At 39.6% G+C, this 21,794-nt stretch overlaps 3 protein-coding genes and 1 pseudogene across 4 annotated transcripts; 3 read left to right on the top strand and 1 right to left on the bottom strand.

Annotated features, from left to right (window-relative positions):
* Positions 1 to 11: 11 nt before the first annotated feature.
* LOC131799789 (F-box only protein 22) lies at positions 12 to 1,725 on the top strand. Its single transcript, XM_059117487.2, has 2 exons — positions 12 to 652; positions 1,287 to 1,725. The coding sequence occupies exons 1-2, from the start codon at positions 17 to 19 to the stop codon at positions 1,722 to 1,724; spliced, it is 1,074 nt and encodes a 357-aa protein (XP_058973470.1). The 5' UTR covers positions 12 to 16; the 3' UTR covers position 1,725.
* Positions 1,726 to 2,491: 766 nt separating this feature from the next.
* On the top strand, positions 2,492 to 4,706 carry LOC131799790 (RING finger and CHY zinc finger domain-containing protein 1 pseudogene; annotated as a pseudogene).
* Positions 4,707 to 6,762: 2,056 nt separating this feature from the next.
* LOC131799771 (uncharacterized) lies at positions 6,763 to 13,590 on the top strand. Its single transcript, XM_059117470.2, has 4 exons — positions 6,763 to 7,788; positions 8,466 to 8,713; positions 9,951 to 10,076; positions 10,799 to 13,590. Exons 1-4 carry the CDS (start codon positions 6,879 to 6,881, stop codon positions 13,295 to 13,297), a joined length of 3,783 nt encoding a protein of 1,260 aa, XP_058973453.2. The 5' UTR covers positions 6,763 to 6,878; the 3' UTR covers positions 13,298 to 13,590.
* A 759-nt stretch (positions 13,591 to 14,349) lies between these two features.
* On the bottom strand, positions 14,350 to 21,584 carry LOC131799751 (transient receptor potential channel pyrexia). 2 transcript variants are annotated; one of them, XM_066160349.1, is made up of 5 exons: positions 21,228 to 21,584; positions 20,285 to 21,090; positions 17,423 to 17,670; positions 16,822 to 16,947; positions 14,350 to 16,339 (listed from the first exon to the last, which is right to left on the bottom strand). In XM_066160349.1, exons 2-5 carry the CDS (start codon positions 20,898 to 20,900, stop codon positions 14,852 to 14,854), a joined length of 2,478 nt encoding a protein of 825 aa, XP_066016446.1. In that variant the 5' UTR covers positions 20,901 to 21,090; positions 21,228 to 21,584; the 3' UTR covers positions 14,350 to 14,851. The 2 variants fall into 2 exon arrangements, with proteins under 2 accessions (XP_066016446.1, XP_058973434.2); XM_059117451.2 differs by lacking the exon at positions 21,228 to 21,584 and having other exon boundaries at positions 20,285 to 21,198.
* Positions 21,585 to 21,794: the final 210 nt, after the last annotated feature.

Raw genomic sequence — 21,794 nt, 5'->3', positions numbered from 1 at the left:
CTATCCAAAATACAAGATGGCGGCAGTAGATAACCCTCTGGAGATAGCAGAAGTAGTAGAAATTGTTCTTCGTTTCCTCCCGGGAAGGTGCGTTTCAGTTGCTGCACAGGTCTGTCATCTTTGGTGTGAAACAGTGGAAAGGATTCGAAGATCAAGAAGAAAATGTGCCGTCTATTTATCTCCAGTTGGCTCAAGCTTCTCAGAATTTTCCAAGGAAGCAGTGGACTTTATAAAGCAACAACAAGTCGAACCAAGAGCTTTGATTCTCTTTTCAGGACAGCTTCCGTCATCCAGTGCGTCTTTTATCAATAACTTTTTGCAGTCAGTGCGAAGCTGTCTCCCAGTGAACTGTCCGTTGATTGGCTGTACTGGTCTTGGGGTGATCGGATCAGATGAAAGGCGACGAGGTCAGCCGCGAGAAATAGAGAATACAGCTGGCTTGTCTCTTTTGATGTTTCCTCGCTGTGATGGCCTTGAGATCCGGGACTTCCATATTCCTCTTCGCAACAAGTATAAGAGAATAAGTGGTGTCAAATCATTTCTTCCTGATATGAACCTGCCGGTTCAGTTGGTGATAGTGTTAGCTCATCCTTTGTCTCTGGGTAAACTTACGCGTTTGACCATGGCATTAAGGTCGAAGTATGGCGATGACGTAAGATACACTATCAAAATTTCATTTTAACTGTAGTGATCATTTGTAATTGTCTTCTTCTAATCTTCACCCGTTACCCCTCAACACTCCTCCTACATCTGATCTTCCTCTCCCCCCCCCCCCCCCCCACCACGACTTCGACAAACTACAGGCATTAATTGGTGCAAAATTTTTTTTTTCTTTGGAGCTTAATATGGAAATCTGCGCCTGAATGCTAGGTTGATAACATAGAGAAATGTCCAACTTTTCTGAATTGTAATTGCACCTCGGGACAATCTCCGACCTTACGTACCCTCCTAAAGCCTTTCCAGCTTTCTTTTCATACATCATGCACACACAAGCAGGTTGTTCAGTGTTTCTGTGTTACTGTGTCACCTTAAAATAATATTACTCTGGGCTTTTTAATTCAAAAGAACTCTTCATTGCCCACGTTTCATTGGAAATAACTTTGCACATCAAAAAGCATGGAAATTGAATGCAATATGTTGTATGATCACAAGACCCAAAAGTGCATCAAAAAGTGGATCCCAAACCGAGAACGCGATAAAGATTAGGTCCAGTAATAGGCTTAGATGAAAACTGGTTCTACTCTTCTTCTTGTGTCTTACAAATGTGTTGTTACATGACGTTTTAGGTGGTTATTGTCGGGGGCTACAGTGACAGTTATTTATTCTACAACACAGAAGTCACGACTCGAGAGATTATTGGCCTTGTCTTAGCTGGAAATTTACAATCGTCATCAGTAATCATAACAGGAGGCACAAAAATGGAATCTACGGATAATCTCTATGATTCAATTCACAGACTTGACAGCTCCAGTGTACCGAAAGAAGACAGTTTTAGTTTGATGTTTTCATGCTTTTCAAGGGGTATCATGACGTATGGATATGAAAATGCCCAGTCGTTGGCATTTAACGATACATTTCCTACCAACCGTCTCGTAGGATTTTTTGGAACAGCAGCGTTTGGATGTGACAGGGAAAATTTGAAGGCTAGAGGTTTAAAGCCTGGAGGTCGAGATTTCTTACACGTTGATGCAACGGTGCTCTGTTTAACCTCACTGGCACTGTAACGAAAGACTCTTTAAAAGAGTCTAGGGTTAGTTCGTTGCGATTTATTTTAAGTCTTCGTTCAGTTCGGCGAAATGGCATAGAGAATTCGTAAGGTGGGTTTTCGAAGTTGATCAATCCATCAATGTCTTTTTCCAACACCTTAGGGTATACTCTGTTTTTCAGACGCTGTATGTATATTTCACTCGACTAATACAGCCTTTACCGTGACGCCGTGTGCGGTTGTCGATATAGCTTATTTTACTGAAGAGGACTCCTTTGTCCTTTACTTCTACCCTCTAAGCAGGCTCCCGTGCAGATTTTTTCTTTTGGCAAGAAACTGTTGTACTGCGTTGTTGTACTTATTTGATAGTCGACAATAAAGGTAGATAGACCGCCGTAGCGAATTTTGACGTGTCAAGGGTATCCGGTCAACTTGACACCATAGCAAACTCGCCTCCACCACGCCATCAGTGGCAAAATTGGCTTAGACGTTATATGTAGTGTCTTAATTACAGAACGTTAAAAGCAGGAAGAATAGCCAGTTTCAGTGTGATATGAAATGGATATCACGAAGATTATGACCAGTTTGCGTGCAGCGAAACCTGCGTGAATTTCGCAGACAGACTTTGGCCGATGTTAATGAAATTGTGTGAAACTTATAAGCTGAGATGTAGAAGTATAGTGCAGAATTAGGCGCGTACAAACGGCGAAAGTTTGCGAAAAGGAGCTCAGCTTGCCTAACAGCTTGTACCCAGCCCCAGAGAAAATGGGAATCCTCCCTGTGTAGATGGACGAGGTGATCTGGATACATTTAAAAATAAACAAGATGGCGGGTTGCGAGCATTATGTAAGGAAATGTTCTTTCCTGGCACCGTGTTGTGGAAAGATTTACCCCTGCCGCTTTTGTCATGACAATGCTGAGAAAACCCATGAACTAGAGAGGAAGAGTATTCAACAGATCAAGTGCAATCAGTGTGATAAACTGCAAGCTGTGGTCTCACATTGTACAGAATGTGGAATCAAGTTCGGATTTTACTTTTGTGAAACTTGCCGTCTCTATGACGACCGGGATAAGGGCCAGTTTCACTGCGATCTTTGTGGAGTTTGTCGCGTCGGAGGCCAAGAAAACTTTTTCCACTGTTTAAGGTGTGATATGTGCTATCCAAACAGTATAAAGAGATCTCACGTCTGCATCGAGCAGAGCTCGAGAGCAGACTGTCCGATTTGCATGGAGGGCCTACACACCTCTCCTGTTCCTTGCCAGGTGTTGAGATGTGGCCATTTATTGCACCAGACGTGTTTTCAAGCGTGTTTAAAGTCACAACTACGGCTCTGCCCTCTGTGCTCGACATTGATGATTTGAATTTGAGATTGAAAAATAAGAACAGAGTCAATTTGGATCATAACGTACAATAGTTGAGGATCGATGGCAAGTGTGGCATGAAGAGCCAAAATAAAACAGCCTTCAAGTCACATTTTACCAGTTGTGTGTGGGAGCCAACATTACCTTAAATGCAGATATTGAAGGAGAGATTTTTGAATAACCCCATTCTATTCTAAAGGTAGTATCAGTCTTAAAGGTAAACTATTTTTTGCGCAATTATTTTGAGAAGCTCATTTTCTGGTTGTGAATAACCTACTAATGCTTTATTTGGCTCTTCTTTTTGGATATGTGTACCTCTTTTTCTTTTTGAGTTATTAAAGAAGAAGAGAACAGCATAAATAGTGTCCTGTGATTTCCCCTCCAGGGGTGGCACCTACCTCTTAAAAGCATCTATAGGGAGGTCTCCTTACTACCCCCATGAGGAAGATTTTATTTTGAGAGATTTAGGTTAGTGATCTTCCAAATGCAGTTTCAAGTCATTGCAAACATGCTCTCACAAGCTATTAAGCTAAGGACTTTCAACCTCAGCAAAAGTTGTTCTTATATAGCATACCTACCCTAGAAACATCATTTATCAGTGCCTATTTTGTATTTAAATTAAGGAGCTTTCAGTTTATTGACAATCAGTTTGTTTAGCTCTGTTTAATATAAATATTGAAAAACCTCTCTAAAGAAAATGTACAGAAACTTTTGTAACCCAGTACTTTTTACTAGTTTGTGTGAATTGATGGCAGTGTCCACAATGCTGAGAATATATGCTTGTGAAAAAACCAGTCAGTAACTGGTGCAGTATATTACACTTTGTTTGGAATTATACTTCTCAAATATTTTTAAATAACTAGATTGCAATAATAGGTGTCTGACCGTACATACTGTTTCCTACCAAGACATATCAGTTCTGCAATGTTAAAGCTCTTCTCTTGTGAGTATAATGCTCTTTAGTTCCTTATGATCTCTAAGCTAGGCTTACAGTAATTATTTTTATCTTTGTGTTGTTAATAGTGGTCAACAACGTTTTGCTAAAAGCAGAAACATGCAGATGAATCACAATGATCTCTGAACAACAAGGCCTTTTGATTGATGCCAGTAAATTGTTGTTTTTTTGTATGAGAAGTTTTCTTTTTCTTTTTCTTTTAATTAAAACAAGTGAGAATAACTACTAGTAGCAACTGGAGCCCGAAAGGGAAAGTCATGGACAGGACACTCAGACCCATGTAAGGCACTTACCTGAGGAAATGATAACTTGAAAATATATTTTAAAATACATATATATAAACAAACTAAAAGAAAATATAATAATGGTTATATGGACAACCCACCCTATGAATAGTAACAGCAAAAATGCAGCTTGTATTATGTGTCTTGAACTTCACTTCTTGCATACTACTGAAAGGTAAAGAAATAATCCACCAACTGAATTTAAAGAAGGGTTTACAAATATACTTAAAGAGTGAAAAATTGCATGGTATTTTGATTGTTTACATGTATAGGTAGGTGAAGAATTTCTAAGGTAATATTATGTTGTGTTTAAATGACCTCAGCTGTCATCTTGTTCATTTTAGCTTTTTTGTATAAAAGTAAGGTTTTAACCAATGACATTTTGAGGCAAATAAAACAGAATTTCAATTGAAAGCAACTGTATTTACTTATTTTAAAGGACCACCACTATTGGAAGCAGCTGTATTAAAACAAATTTCACAGTTTAGAATGAATAACTTTTTCTTACATCAATCAAAACTCAAAAAGAGGTCATGGAAATTGGTATGAATGTTGATAAACTCCATTCTTTGCTTGGGTTATGTTAAGGGAAGGTGAGATAAGATTAGTCCATTCTTCCGGGGCTGAAAATCACCAGGACATGGAATAATTTCATGAAAATAATATTTTTTTCCAAAACATGATTTAGTTTACTAAACTAAAAAGTATGCAAAGGAAGATTACACTGATCCATTGCCCAGACAACTTCTTTAGGACATTCATGTTTTTTGTCCTCTCAGTGAAATGAAATCACCTATTGTATATCTAACTAAACTCGCTGAATAACTATAGAAGGCATTCAGGAAAAGATTTGAACACAGCTTGAGAAAATACTGTCTCTTCTTGCTAATATCTGTGCAAGGGAGTGATTTTTCTCGCGTTTTAAGATCATCAGACGTAAAAAATTGGCAACTTTTTGAGATATTATCAGTCGGATACGTCGCCTTTAGTTATTCGAGAAAGATCGATCCCCAGGAAGCAGACATAACAAAGGAACTTTAAGACACAGGGGTCCACTTTACATTACAAGTCACGAAGAAGAAAGGGTAGAAACGCGTAGTAAGTGAACAATACAAAGCGGAAAAAGTGATTAATTTGCCTAAGTTTAGTACGATTACTCATTATTGGTTGATAAAAGATTAGCACGCACTGATTGTTTTATGATGATGTGACTTCTTTATATAATTTTTTTTATTACTTTATTCTTTTAGCCTTTGGAGGCGAAGGGAAAGAAGCCAAACTATCAAATAGAGTTGCTCTAATAACCAGTGAAGTATCAATACTACTGAGATCAGTTATTATCTAAAGGCTGAGTAAAATTGACCAAGTGGCACCACCATGACGATGCGATTTTGGAAGTTTTTCGCAGTTTATTTTGATGTCGGTTTCTACTGCGTCACAATCTCTTGAATGATATGTAAGCTGACAGAATAAAATTAGTTTTGCGGACGAAATTCGTTATAATTCAATTCATATGTTAAATATGACTATTCAGTGTTGTCAGGTTGTTCAAAGATCGCCAACTGTTGTGGCTCCGGTCTGAAAACTGCATTGATGCTCTAATGATTGCGAAGGAAATATTAATAATTAATTGCTGGATTAATGTAAAAAATTATATAGTTTCACTTTATATTTAAATTCATGGTTTAATATTTATTGTTTTGAAATTAGTAATAGATCATTCAGTCTTCACAAAGTTCTTTAGTTTCCTAGCTAGTAACTAACTCATATTTTCCTGGAAGCAGTGTATTGATAAAACAACAACAAATGGTCTACATAAGTGACGTCGTTTCTTTTATTTATTCCCTTCACCAGTGGTTTTGTTGGATTAGTCAGTTGAGGATGACAATCAGTGGCACTCGTGATACAGTTTGGCTAGCAATTTTTGTCTCCTTCATTTGCACAATTATAGGTAGTGTCAAATTGTTTAAAATATCTGGCACCAGTCTCTTGTTAACCTTTACTAGATTATAAAAAAAAGTGCAACCTAGAGAGTTCTAACTTCAGTTCAATATCATTCGCTAGTAATTTGTTTGACGCAAACATTTCTGAATGACACTAAATCAGCGTTAAGTTGTAATATTTCAGATTATTTTTGCTTTAGGAGCTCAAAGCGAAGTTCACTGTTTATAATAACCAGCTATCATGGATAGTCAAATACATCAACAATTTCGGTGTTCACCTGAAGTAAATATTATCGCGTGAATTCTCAGCCTTTACTGACGTCATTCTTTGCGATATTGAGCTCCAATTTTATTGCAGCCTAAACAAAGCATTGTGGTCAGTTTAGACAGCGAATCTATAGAAGTTAACCACGATGTCTTTGTTTGCCTTCGTCATTGTCACTTTGTTTAGATACAGAACACGTTAATTGTCAAGGACTAGCCATAAAATAAAATTATGAATGTTCCGCTCCATGGCCATTTCACTCTTTCTCTTAGGTGGGAGTATCACGCTATGTTTATGATGTTTTTGACGACAAGCGCATGAAGATAGCTCCAAGTTCCCACAAAGAAAACGTGATTTTGAAAATATGGGGAGTCGTAATAGAGTTTGTCCAATACAAAACGATGAGAAAAGTGAAAATGAAGAAGGTAGCCTGCAAGAAACATGTCCTGTTTCAAATGGTTTGGCAAACAGTTTTGCTTCACACTTCTCTGCCGTGGAGTTTTGTGGTCAAATTGCAAGACTCGATTCATCCTTGAGTCACGACCAAAATGCTTTAGCGGAGGCAAGTACATGTGAAACTCAGTCTCGACCTCCCTCCAGAGTTTCCCCGATGGAAGACGAAGCAAAACGGGAAAATGAGCAAAATAGCTCGCAAGAAGCTGCCCATCATGTTTCGAATAGTTCGGCGAATGGCTTTACTTCTCAAGTCTCAGCCGTAGAGTTTCGTGGTCAAATTGTAAGACTTAATTCTTCGGTGAGTAAAAGCGCTTTAACAGTGCAAAGTGATCTCCCTGCTCGTCCTCCTTCATCACCGAGTTCCTACACGAAGAGAAGGAATAGTGATTATGTTTATGTTGAGAAAATGCTGAAAGAGATAAATGCATCTGCAGGCGTTGATTCGTCTTCAAGAAGTAGAAAGGAGAGTGTCCCTGCCTATGAGCCCATTTTGGAATTTGCGGTCGATGGGACTGCAGAACAGAACGAAGAGGACGGCAAGGGACAAGAACCGAGCGAGAGTGGAGAGGAAAGCATTGGAAGGACAAAAAATGAACCATGTTTATCTAAAGCAGAAGAGCCGAATCAAGCTCTACTGAAATATTTCGTCACGCTATCAAGCTCGAGCGATTGTAATGATTCGCTGGATTTAGGACACATTCAATCGCTGTTACTTGAAGGAGCCTGTGTCAATACTTGTGATCGCTTTAGTCAAACGTTACTCCATGAAGTGTCCAGGAACTGGGGGACAGATGTAGCGCAGTTTTTCATCGATAAAGGTATGTCACACCTACAATAAAACCAAATGATTGAAACTAATTTGAAAAGAATTGTATCAAGAATAGATAGGCAGGGGAAAAAAATAAAAAAAAAGAAAAAAGAACTATTATCAATCAATATTCTCCAGTAGATTCCTGTAATTATACTTGGCAGTATTTGATGATTTCATTGTACATAAATATTTTTTACACCTCTGCGTTTCATGTGGACATAACCTTGCTGATATCCTTAAACCATACCATGAACTTCGGTATTCAAATGCCGTAAAACCTCTGATTAGCTCATTTACCCCATGCGACCAGAATGTGAGAACCCTCACTAGTTTTAAATGGTAGTTGAAACTTTTTCAGCATAGAACATATCCTAATAACTTACCAGCTCCCGCGGGGTATCAAAAGCTATTTGGTTGTTCTCTTACAAAAGATTTGACTGTAAAAGCGATCTTACTATGCTTATCTCATAATTGCCAGTATCTTTATCTTGATAAGGTATACCTTCTACTCCATCTATTCATCTAATTTTGAAAATCTAGTTTCATTTTAAGAACTCGTCAGATGGTCGCCATTCTTTTAGTCTTTTTCGCTCCTTAGTCACTTCTATACTTATGTGATTAAATTTTCTTTTCATCTTTTACGGGAACAAAAAATTTATTGTTCTAATGGCATTTGTTTTTCAGGCGCAGACGTCAACAGTGCCGATGATTTTGGACGAACTCCTTTACATGTGGCAGCTTCGGCTGATTATTCCGAGATGGTCAGATTTCTTATCGAAAATGGTGCTGATGTTGACTTGACAACCAATGGAGAGAAACAAACTCCTCTTCATTTTGCGGCCAAAAATGAAGCACCACAAAGTGTTAAAATTCTTTTGGCTTACGGTGCGGAGTTGGAAGTTCGAGACTACAAACAACGCACCCCATTGCAGGTAGGGTCATTTTTACTTTATGCAGTTTTGCTGTTTTATCATTTTCTCTTTTGTTTCGCTTCGTTTTTTTAATTTTAGTTTTTCTTTCTTTTCTTTTCTCCTTCGCTTTCAGTTCGATCGTTTGTCTCAGATTTGAGTTCGTCTTAAGTTTAGTTCGTCTTTATTTATTGATCACCAGACGGAGATGTGATTGCGATATGCTTTGTCCTTTAAAGCCAGCTTACGGATGGGTATTAAACATATTTAGATACAGAGGGTGGCAACAAAGCCATCCCCCGGCCATTTCTGCAATTTTTAGTTGTTGTTTGACATTTTCCTCCTAGCCACTGGACACTTAGAAGTTTTGAGGGGTTTTTTTGTCTTTTGGTCAAGGAATGGGGTACACTTAAGCTCGATGATTTCACCCCCGCTGTCCTGATTCAAATTCTCTGGGTCTTCGTCCTGATGAATAAACACCGCCACTAAAATGTTTAAAAGTTTTAGTTCGAATCGATAGAATTGTTATGACTCATAATATGCACATGTTGCGACTGAGAAATGATATCGCTACAAAATTGCCTTGTACAAAATTGCACTTCAAATATAACTATTGCCAAATTATAACAGTGGCAAATTTCAAATCCATTGATTTACTTTCGGTGGCAAAAAGCAGACGAAATCGAAATAATAAGAAACCGGAGAAAGAAAACCAACAACTCCATGAAGTTGTAGGCCGAGAAAAAGGTGGACAAGAACCACAGATATCATTACAAATTAAGATAAATTACGTAGATGGTTGCATGACGGTATTACATAACAACACAAAAAAAACCCATAACAAACTTAGCAAAATTGAACTTTCTGCTCAAGTTTTCTTTACTGCTTTATTCTCAGACGGCGAGTTCCATGACCTAGAATAGGTTTGTTATTAAGATATAATTGTAAAGATAACGGTGGAGTTTGCGTAGCTAGATCGCTTCAAGTTGAGTTTAGGGTGTCATTACGCAAGTCACCAACCATGAAATCCTATACAATTATTAGTCAGGAATGAAAAGGATGCCAAACTCCAAATTCTTGATAATAGCATTCTTCTGTTCAATTTTTCAAAGCCTTTATTTAATTCAGTCAGTTTTGGCAACGAGAAAATAAGAGCATATGAAAGAAAAAAAACGAATCGGAAAAGAAGTGTTTCAAAAAGACACTATCGGCAAAGATATGTCATTTTATTCATGCAACAGCTTCTGTGTTTTCTTTACAGCTTGCAGCTGAAAGCAACAGCGCTGAATGCGCTAAAATTTTATTGGAAGGAGGTGCAACAGCCGGAACAAGAGACGACAGTGGAATGACAGTACTCACGCTGATGATCACGAAAATGCCGAGTGTGGTGAGTGGTAAATGTTTTTTTGCTGTCAAAATGATCCTCGTTGAAAATCATTCAATACATCACTGCTTCTTAACCGACATAGACTCACAATTTGGCAAGACCCGGAGAATGTGCGAGAAGTTCATTCTCGAGCAGTCTGTGTAACTTTAGCCTTCTCCCTTTGCAATTGGAAACGAGAGTATGAGTACTTGCAGAATTAATGCACTAATTCACGCGTCTATTGTAAGAATGTTTTGTTTGCGTAAATGGAGGGCGGATGCTTTCGCGGGCTTCAACTGTGACCATGCTTTGAGTGCTAATGAAACGCAGCTCGCTATGGCTTAACTAATCTAATCTGTTTACTCCTAAACCCTTTTTTTTTCTTTAAATTCAGGCACCATTTCATTTCAACGCTTAAGCACCGCGATTGCACAACTTTGATGCCTTTGAAAGGCATAAGGTTACGCTCTCAGAGGTGATACATTCCCCGTACAAGTATTAAATAGTATAAGGCTATTGCATGAGTAAAGAAGTGAAAAGCCACCAACAAAATGTATCCCCGTTGCTTAGAGAAGAAAAATTTCAGTTACTTACAGTGGAAAAGGTCAGAAAACTCAACGATGGTGAATTGGAACCACTTGACACAGCTGGACCTTGCTGGCGTTCAGTGCGTGGAACAAATACTTATCACACAGGCAGTATACTTCGTTATTCTTAAACTTTTTTTTTCTTCCTAATATCAGGCGCTTCGAGCCTTGGATCAGTTCCACGTCACAGACAGATCTCATCGCAAGCAACGATATTATCTCAACTTCTTGGAACAATGCGACCCAGATACCAAACGTCAACCAGTCAACCTCTCACCCTTGCAAGCAGTCGTGGAAGTAAACTGCTTCGAGCTTATTATGCATCCGATTTTCCAAAGACTAATTGAAGTCAAATGGGGATTCTTTGGTCTTGGGGCTTGGCTGGGGATCTTTCTGAACGTCCTGCTTGCTGTGGCCTACACTGTGCTCGGGGTGACGCATCCTACCGACGTGGCTGATTATTATTACCCACTCAGCAAAAATGCGTGGAAGATTCCCCTGGAGGCTGCCGTCGTGCTTTTAACGTTCAACGAAATCAGAAAAGAGATAAAAGAGTTTTACCAGTCTAAACGAGAAAATACAAAGTTCATAAGCTGGAGGAAGAAAGAAGTTAAACGCGATTTGCAATATTGTCATCCTCGATGGACGCAAGAAAAAAACTTTATCAAACAACATGTGAAACAGATCAAACACCGAAAGAAGACGTACTTCCAAGACAAGTGGAATTATTTGGATTGGGTGGCGTATCTAATGCTGATCATTGTGATCATACTTCACATCATCAATGTCGTCGTCGAAAACAATCAGTATAATGGATATTTCACCCGGATACATGCCTGCACGATTATCATCATTTGGGTCCGCCTGCTGAAGTTTGCTAGACCCTTTCCAAGTCAGGGACCTTTTGTAGTCATCCTGGACAACATCCTATTGGACACAATCAGATGGGGCTTTGTCATAGCCATGTTTTACATCCCTTACGCAGCAGCTTTTTGGATGTTGTTTGGCCCGGGATCCATGCGTGAGCCTGTGAAAGGATACGACAACGTGGGACACTTAGCCTTCACTATCATCCGCTTCCCACTTGTGGATAACTACAACTTCGACGACCTGGAAAAAGAGTACCCGGTCATGTCGCGCATACTCTGTGGTTCTTTCCTCATTCTCGCTGCCATCGTATTAATGAACTTGTACATTGCGTTACTGTCGAACACGTTTCAACGTGTTTATGACAACGCACGCGCGACAGCTGCAATGCAGCGCGCGCGCCTTCTGCAAGATCTTGAATCGTCTGCCTCCGAACGTAGAGTGGAGCGATACAGGGATCATATCCGTAACAGATGCAGCCCAGAGGGGAACGACTTCTTGGTAATCATATCTGACGAAGAAGAACAAAACAGGAAACAAGTAGAGAAAATCGCCTTAGTCCATACCATTGTTAGCGATCGTCTGGGAGGGAAGAAGTTTGGAAAAGTACGAAAGAGCGAGTTTGACACAGTGCTGGAAGATGTCGACTCCTTGAAACGCTCTCAGAATGAAATGCAGAAATCTGTTGATCACCTTCATCTTCGTTTGGATGAGCTTGGAAGCCTCAATGCCTTAATCTATGAAGAAATTGCTAAATTGATGCAACACGGGAAAAAACAGATCTCGGCGATTAGTGATGTTAACACCGAAGTTACCAACGTGAACACTAACATGGAGTACAAGGTTGAGAGTCTTTCCAGAGGCATCGACTCTGGATTCGAAACTGTGGAAGCTGAGGCCAACCTGAGAAACAGTGTGCTAGAGGGCAACTTAGGCGCAAGATTTGACCAGCTACAGACAGAACTCATGGCAATTAACTCCAAGTGCGATGAACACGAATCACATATCAAGCAGTATGAAGAGAATCTCATGGCTAGAGTAGAACACCTGGAGGCGTTTGTAGTAAGTATGGAGGACGACAAAATCAAGGAGAAACCCAAAGGAAGAAAAACCAGTGCACGACCTAAATCCAGAGCGACCACCCCGAAACCATTCCAAATGATTGATGGCGACAGAGAAGTGGTCAAAGTGGCAGGAACGTCTCTAGGGAAAAGCGCACTCGATGTGGAAACTGTCTCTGACCTGGTTAGTGCTAATGGAGATACCATAGCTGAGAAGCAGAAAAAAAAATCAGTCATTATGTCGGGTCAAGCCGCGAGAGACGAGTACGTGGCTCGACTAAAGGGAGCATTGGCACCGATTCCACCCTCAGATTTAACTCCGCGTACAGAGGATGGTGAGGCAAACAAAGGATTAGAAAAAACTGACTTGGAAAGTGCTAATGGAAACGCGATAGCTGAAAAGCAGAAAAAAAAATCAGTCATTATGTCAGGTCAAGCCGCAAGGGACGAGTATGTGGCTCGACTCAAGGAACCATTGGCACCTATTCCATCCCCAGATTTAGCCCCGCCTACAGAGGATAGTGAGGCGAACAAAACTGACTTAGAAAGTGCCACTGGAAATGCAATGGCTGAGAAGCAGAGAAAAAGATCAATCAATATGTCTGGTCAAGCCGCGAGAGACGAGTATGTGGCTCGACTAAGAGGAATATTGGCACCGATTTCACCCCCAAATTTACCTCCGTGTGAAGAGAGCGAGGCAGACAAAGCATTAGACAAAACTGACTGAGCTTCCATTTGTTGAAACTCGATTAAGTATCCCAAAGTAAAGACATTTTAAAAAAATGACTTTGTCATCCCACCTTGTACTTTTTCGTAGTCCATACGCTAGTGTAAATAGAAATGGAAAATTAACTTATTTAATCGGTTCGATGTTTTGAAAGAGGCAATAAAGCCAGTAAATGAAATGATCATAGTGACAGAGCCTTTGAGCAGATATGAAGGCTGGGGCTAAAGATCGCTGTTAGGAATTCGTAATACAAATTGACTCGTACATTAAAAATAATCAGATTTTTCTTTAAATTCCAGTGTTTCTGGCATAAACGTAGACTTCCTTATTAAGCGTAAATTTGGGAAAGACTCCTTAACTAAAACGCACTAATAAAATTTGAAAAAGTAATACATTGAGATATTTACAGCGCACCCAGCACGACATTTCTTGAAACACGATTCAATAGCTCGCATATGGGCCCGGTAAATCCGAGCATTTCTTGTGTGTATTCCTGAGTTATTAGTGCAATGATGTTTGCGCAAACTTGAAAGGATTTTACCTTTGTTCGTATACATTTTTGTTATTTTAGAGACAAACTTTGCAAATCCGACTTCTAAGCGCACGTTTTTGATGCAGACAGCGTTCAGGCATCCAGTAAGGAAACAGGCTGCAACGCAGGAACCTCTTGAAAACGCCCCCTGAGATGCAATGGCAAAACAGAGAGAAACTAGGCGGAGGATTTCTGTACTCTACAAGAAACAAACCTCCTCCCTATTAGCTTTGCGCTTCTATTGCGCCCTGTTTAGTAAGTCAACGTTGGAAACAGGCGAAGCTGTGTTCGGTTCGCAATGCACGGTTGCCTCGTTCTCCGTATCGACAACTGAATGGACTCGAATTTAAAGGAATCAAGGAAGATGTATTTTCGTCGTGTCACGAGCGTGAGACGAAGAAAATCCCAATACTCTACTTTGAGCTAGGGCATTTGCCATAGGTTCATGTGTAACACGCGGCTTGCCTTTCACGGACTTATTTCCAATGATTTATCAAACCAGGTTCAACAATTGCTTAAGTATACCCGATTTATTATTGCGGCTCTTGCTTATACCTTCTCCTATAAGACACATATCTCTTCCTTACGAAGGGTAACAAACTTTCGTTTATTCGCATCCCTGAAATTGGTAACTGATTAGTTTCCGTGGACTATTTACTCGGATACGTATCTTACGGTAAAATGATTGGCTGTACAATAATCTGCAGTGCGTACAAAGTTAAAGATATTTAAAAAGGTGTACTTCAAGTTAATTGTTTAACCAGCAATAAACTGGCTGTCAAGTACGGTCTCATAACAGCTTTACTAAACTATAAAAGGCGCATACAATTGTTTAGAAGGTTATAATTAGATGGGTAATGCTGGCATGGTTTTCATGTGAATTGCCTTAACCTTAACCTTAACCCTCATTCCTTCTAGAAGAGTCAACGTCTATATTCTCCCTACTGTAGTCTCAACAATGTCATGAAAACTATTAAGAGAAATTACGTGACTTTCTCATCACCACTTGGTAACAAGGTTGTTCAGTGTTTCTTTTTCTTTCGTTTGCCTAGAGTATGGATAATGTCACCCAACATATCTTTGACTTCACCGATCTGATTGTGAAACTGCGCTGTCAGGGCTCTGTGCTGTTGCTCTAGTTTTTTTAAATCTTCCCGCAACTTATGTACATCGTTCGTGGATGCGGTTCCTTTCTTTTTTCTATCACTGTCTTGTTCAGCTATATGCGCGTAGATATGATCGACCTGCTCCTTTATTTGGTGCGTCATTCTTTGTAGATCTTTTTCTTCCCCCTCAGACAAGTCGTCGTCATAGTAAAGCTCCTCAGGGTTGCATCTCGTGTAGATGAAGTTCGTGAAAGCGCGCCGCTTTGAAGCGGAAAGGCTTTTCTCCAAAGTCAGAATAGTAGTGGCTTGCTGCATAACAGCGTTTGCCTTGACATTGTCATACACTCTTTGAAAAGTGTCAGACATCAAAGCGATAAAGAGATTCAGACAAATCACTCCTGAGATTGCAATGTATGTACCACAAAGAACTTTAGCCATAATAGGCTTAACTTGCTCGAGTCCATCGTAATTGTACTCGTCCACAACAGTCATCCTGAACATGCTGTAGAGAAGATCGGTAATGTCGGAATAACCCTCCACTTGATGTCCACTGAAAACCATCCAAAACGAGGCAGCGTATGGTATGTAAAACGTGAAGAATAGAAATCCAAATTTGAGTATGTCATTGATCACGTGACCGAGCATGACAACAAAGGGTCCCAACGAAGTGAACGCACGCGCATACTTCATGAGACGAATCCACAAAATCACAAGAGTTGCAGATGAAATGTTCACGTGCACTATCAGAGCCCATGTGTTGCCATAGAGATAAGCGATTAGATTCGTCGCTATGGAGGCAAGGATCATGAAGTATGCCAGCCAGTCGACAAAATTCCAGGCATCTCTGAAATAAGCTGGTTCCTGATGATGCAACGAGTCAATTTCTTGCATCAAATATAACCTTTCACCAGGCCATCTCGGATGACAGAACTCCAAATCTCCTCTCAACTTATCTTCCCGCCACTTCACCCAAAGTCTATGTTCTCTTTTCGATGAGAAATATTCCATGACTTCTTGTCTGATGAAATTCAAGGTCATCAGTACCCCTATGATACTCAGCGTAATCCTCCACCACTTCTCCTTGATTGGTTCATAAAGTTCACCAGCCCTACTTGGTGTGGTGATGCCAAGCACAGTCCAGACTAACACGAAAAACAGGTTTACTACGACTTGAATCCAGGCTCCTCGCTTTCCAAAATAATTCCACTTCACCTTGATAAGCCTCTGTATCACTGGATGCATAATCAAATCAAACTGCTTGAGTTGCACAATGACTTCAAGTGCTGTCCTGGCACATCCGCTGCTCATGCAAGTCGGTACTGGGGGCTCAAGGTAGTTTAAATAGAAATATTGTTTTCTATTTGCTCGATCGGTGGAGTAAAACTGATTTAGTGCTTCTTTAGCCTGCGCGAGAAATACACAAACAAATTAATTAGGGTCAAAATATTCAACAGAAAACAATCATTGTCTCAGTGAGTTGCCCTTGGCCGAAAGGATAAAACCATTATCTCCGACACCTCTCTCTCACACACACACACACAAACACACTCACACACTGTGTCGAATCGTATTACCCTCTCTTCACGGTAACACGCTCGAGTTACATGGAAATGCAATTTTTAATTGAGTGTCGAAATTACTACGATATTTTATTCCTTCTGCTCCACTATCCTCTATGCCCGGTCCAGAAAAGTTGCGACACCCTCTCAACCAACCAGATGCGAAATCTAAAATCAATTGTGGCTTGGTCATTTGCATTTTTCCCGCTCTTGTGGCAGCTTACATATATTCACTTTGAGATCACATGGGTCCACTTACCATTCTCTTTTTTTTTCTGATCATACATAGTGATAAAGTTGGTTCAGTTTTGTTCAGTTACCACCTACCACACTGGGCATCTTGCTGATCATCATGACAAGTGCTGTCATGCCGCTGTCATCAGCCACATTAGCCTCCGCTGAGCGTTCTACCAAACATTTCGCTGTTTCCGAGCGATCCAATTCGGCAGCGACCTAACGAGAAAGTGGATGGCCAGTTAAATTCGAAGAACTCATTCTTGAAAACGCAGTGGAAAAAAATCTTTTTATCTTTTTCTTACATTATTTTTTATAAAACCCACTCTCCTGATGCGCATCAAAAATGCAACTTTCAGACATAATCAGTTGGTACACATTTTAGCCCTCCCCTTCCTTCCCCTTGCATTTCCTCTAGATTTCTTTTTTCTTTTCTCCCCTTCCCACTATTTTCTCATTCTCACTTTGCGAATGAGATCTCCCAACCTATCATTGTGTTTGCCAGAGTAAGTAACAATCTCATGACGTCTTGCGGTGAACATCAAAGTGTAGGTGGTGCACCAACTGATGTTGACTTTTGACACGAACTTTGTGAGATTGTGTCAATAATAGCGCACCCACCAACCGATATACATTTTTTTTTTCTACAAAAACGGATCAACATTGAAAATTGTCTCCAGTCATTAGTGCAGACCTGCAGAGCGGTTCTCTGTTTGAAATCCTTATCGGTTATACAAGCGCCACATTTCATCAACATCTTTAGTGAGGAAGTTGCATCGTTGCGTGCAGCAAAGTGTATGGGTGTCTGTAGTTCTTTGCCTGTCTTAGCATGAATGTCTGCGCCTCGCTGCACCAGGAAGTGGACCATCTCAGGATAGTCCACCGCGGCTGCCACGTGCAGAGGGGTGCGGCCATATTTGTCAGCTTGATTGATAGATGCCCCTGTGTAGGAAGTTATACATCGTTTATTTTAAAACACTCCCACTAGGTCCAGAACAGTTTCCCCGTCATGATCAAAAAGGAGCTATTGGTGCTTGATATAACTTATGGGTGTAGACCTTATTTTACTCTAAGAGTGGGATAACCTTCTGGGGGTGATCCTGTAATCTGAAGCGGATTTCGATTGAGTGTCATGAATCTAACCCAAACCAATGCGATCAAGGCAACCAATAAAATCGAAGATTCATATTAATGAGCCAATGAAAGCTCAAAGTAAAAAAGCCACTAAGTGGTAATTGGTGTCAATCTTATTGGTTGAGAGAGTGGTGTGAAATTTCTTGACCAATTACAAAGATTGCTTTCAACCCTCAATTTTAAATTGGTCCAACGTACCAGGCATCTATTTTGTCATCTATAGTCTCCATATCCACCACTGAAATACTGCTGAGTTCAGCAAAGACATGTCTTAGGTTTAATACCTTCAAACTTTGGCGCGTCGCACGAGAAGTCAAAAATGTGTCCAAGCAACAAAATAAATTTGCATTATGAACTGAACTTTGTAGAAAATGGATAAAAAAGCTGATATGAAACTAAAAATAATCACATTAGATTGCATGCCGAGTTATGCGGTGTTTTTTAATTTAATTGAGTACCATAGACGCCTTCCTTTATTTGAATGTTCGACACAAGGAGGTGACCATTTCGGTTTCTTTGCGCGCTCGGAAATCTTCAATTATTAAAGAAAGCACTCGTCTATTCCCTACCGCATATTTTAAGCCCTTGACGAGCTTAAGTTTACCTGTGCCTTGCCCTTAGGAAAAGCTATAAACTTTTGTTAAGTTGACCTTGTGTTCAACAAACCTATGGTCCATCATCGAACAACAGCTCTTAGAATCAATTTTAGCCGAAGTATTCTTAGATATAATTACTTTTATAGGGTGATGCACGTTTTAATACGAGGACGTTACTATATGCTCAGAGTAGCTCGTTCGGCTCACTTTGAAGTAAGGTTATGTGTAGATTATGTGCAATATGACGGAAGCCGTAAATGACTATTGCCATAAACAAAAACCATAGTGAACAACCCAGTGATGTTCAAGGTGCAAAGTGAATTGATATATAAATATCATAAAACCCTCTCTGAAACATTTTCTTTGCTAGAGACTTAAACGATATCGGGCTGACGTTAGAGACACGACGCTATTGAAATAATACGCTTTAAAACCTGATGAAACGAAAACGTTGTTTGTGTGAAAATGTTCAGAGAATTTAAGGGAATTCCTATACATAGCAAATATTTCCCTATTCCATCATTAGTATGGGTATGAGTTTTTCATGAGTAATATTTTGTTGTTGTTTTTACTTCCCTTGAGAAATTTTTGGTGAGAACGAAGACATCTGCGATTACCTGCAGATTATGTTTTCAACGCTTTTAAAAGTGCTAATTTGTTTTTCTATTTACCCTATTAGAAGCTGCCATTTAACTGGCTACCTATACAATTTGTTTTTTTTGTAATTAATATTTCAGGAAAATGGAAAAAAAGAGATAAACGCAAATTCAAATTTCTAAAAGCAATAAAAACGGAGCAAACCGTACCTGTTCTAGGTAAATGTTTACTTTGGAAAGTTTGGAGTAAGAATGTTTTGTAAAACTACAGACTACGCATAGGTTTGAATTAGACTGAAAGAAAGAAATGAATTATTGCGCGGCAAAAATCGCGCCAAAAAGCAAGTGACGGTCAATTGGTGCCTAAATGCAAAGTGAGTCCATAAAGTGAGCTAGAGTGTATTAAAACAATAAAGACATTTAAAACTGCTCCATGTCAATTTTTTCATGAGTTGTATTCGAACATCTGCTCCCAAAAAGTAGTTCTAAACCTCTAATAATTTTAGAACTATATAATTCCTACTGCGCAATTTGCAAATTTTCTCTGCGAAGTTAAAATCTGACACCATTTTAAAAGAGCGTAGATTTCTAAGTTACTGGTCGGTCAAGAATTGTTTTGGCAGTTTCGGATCATTTGAGATGCCACAATGTACCAGTGTTTATGCATTTCTTTCCGCTCAACGCTTATGAGAAACAGTCGGTGGTAATAATTTTCATTTCCTATCATATGTTAGCTTATCATTTGACTAATTCCAATTTACTTAGAATAAATGATAAGATCACGATAAGAAAGGAAAATCCTGTCCACCCTTTCAGTGCTTTGTACATCACGAATACTGTTTTCTTTGTCTCCATGCAAATAAGGAAATATTTGGCGTTCCTCGCGCTATAACATAGAAGCCCTCTGAAGATGTATAGTTACGTGCATTCGTAAGAACAGCTTTTTTGAAGAATCTTTCCTAAAATTTTCAGAAATTAATTAAAATGCGTCTGAAATAAAGAGCGCTTAGAAGAAAAATGCTACCTCAACCAAAGCCACAAGTGATTGCAGTACTGAGATAAAAATTACTGACGTGACTATATTTGCAAAACCAATAATGACTTGTACATATCTGCCTCCCCATGTTTACGAGTATTTTTAACGATTAAAAGCAATTTAAAAATTTAGACGTTAGTCCACCAGACTATTATGCACTGAGTTCAAAACCCTTCAAGTTATTTCTCCCTTACCTCGTTCAAGTAGTAACTTAGCAACGGACAAATCCCACTGCCTTGCTGCCTCGTGCATAAGTGTCTGTCCATGACGATCCGCCGTGTTCACGGAAGCGCCATTCTGAATAAGCGTCTCTACAAATTCCAAATCGATTACCTCTTCTTCACGAGTTGACGCGGCCAGCTTGGCAAAATAATATAACAAAGCCCGGCTGGGTGAGCTCACAGCCGTAACCCCGCCATCTTTCCTATGCCCCTGGTGGATGGAGGTTATTTCCACTAGTTCTTCCAAATCACTCAACTGCGCCGCGTTTATACGTTGATGATTCTGTCTTTGGCTTTCGCGGATTGTCGGAAAGTCGATTCGCGCTTTTTGATGCTCACGCCAAGCTGCTATATCGGCTCGTCTCCTGGCATACTTTCGCCATTTTGACACGTTTAACTTAGCTTGCCCAGCTGATTTCAAGGGAGAAACCATACGTACTTTTTTGTATAAGTTAGGGCTTTCCTTTTCTTCAGCGTTCTCAGGCGAACAAGCTTGCGCTCCTCTATTCTCCTCAACAGTTTCATCTTCCTCTGTCGCGAGTTGAACCGGAATCACCTTGTTCTTATTTACTTTTCCATTTGCCGTCATTTTGTCTCGCTTATCGCTTGAAGTCAGTTTCAGAAGCGTCTATGCTAATGATCCTTTTCAAGTTCATCTTTCCCGCATGTGGTGGCTCCTCAACTTGCTCCTTCTTCAAACGTGAATTCCCAGTACAATTGTTGGTTTATTTGCCCACAAGTTCTGAACTACGCCAATTTTCCGAGTCAGTGTTTATGCTCTTGTTTTATGACGCCGAAAAGAAATATCAATAAAATTAATACTAAATCGCCAGATGCTAACTTGTTCAAATATAACGACTAATAAAGGTAACTTATAAACATAGACAAAAAACTATGGAAATATGCGTTCACTTACCTGACTTACTGTCTGTATAGCAACCTCAGACCTATTTACGACGCGAGGCTCCTCGTTATGACGTTAAAATGTTAAAAGATGCACGCCGCTTTATATCTTGCTACCTGCGACTTCTGTCACTGATGGAAATTCCTCAATGACGAGAAGTTTTAAATTAATTGTAATCTTTTGGGAGATAAATCAACCATGCGCGCACTGTTTGTTTATCTCGCCGAAATGAACTTCTCAAAGTGATTGGTTTAATAAGTGCCTCCTAGTGATCTCAAATAATAATTTCTGAAATATCTCGTCAATAAAATTTCACGTTTTTTTTTCTTCAAACATTGAACATCCGGTATAATACTCCTTACAGTTGATAAGTCGCCAAGTTTGTAAGTTGATTTCCTTGCTCTGCTAAAATCATCGAGAGAAAATTAATTTGCAGTTAATTTTTCCTGTCTAAGATTTTTAAACGTGTAGGTCATTTGTTATTATAGGTATGACTTAAAAGCTTCGCTGCGGTTTGGTAAAACTAATTGAAAGACCCTCCTGAGCGACAGGTGGAAAATGGAATTGGAGCCCGCGATG

The sequence above is a fragment of the Pocillopora verrucosa genome, chromosome 1 (assembly GCF_036669915.1).
Source record: "Pocillopora verrucosa isolate sample1 chromosome 1, ASM3666991v2, whole genome shotgun sequence".
NCBI lineage: Eukaryota > Metazoa > Cnidaria > Anthozoa > Scleractinia > Pocilloporidae > Pocillopora > Pocillopora verrucosa.
This window is presented reverse-complemented; position numbering and strand designations above follow the sequence as displayed.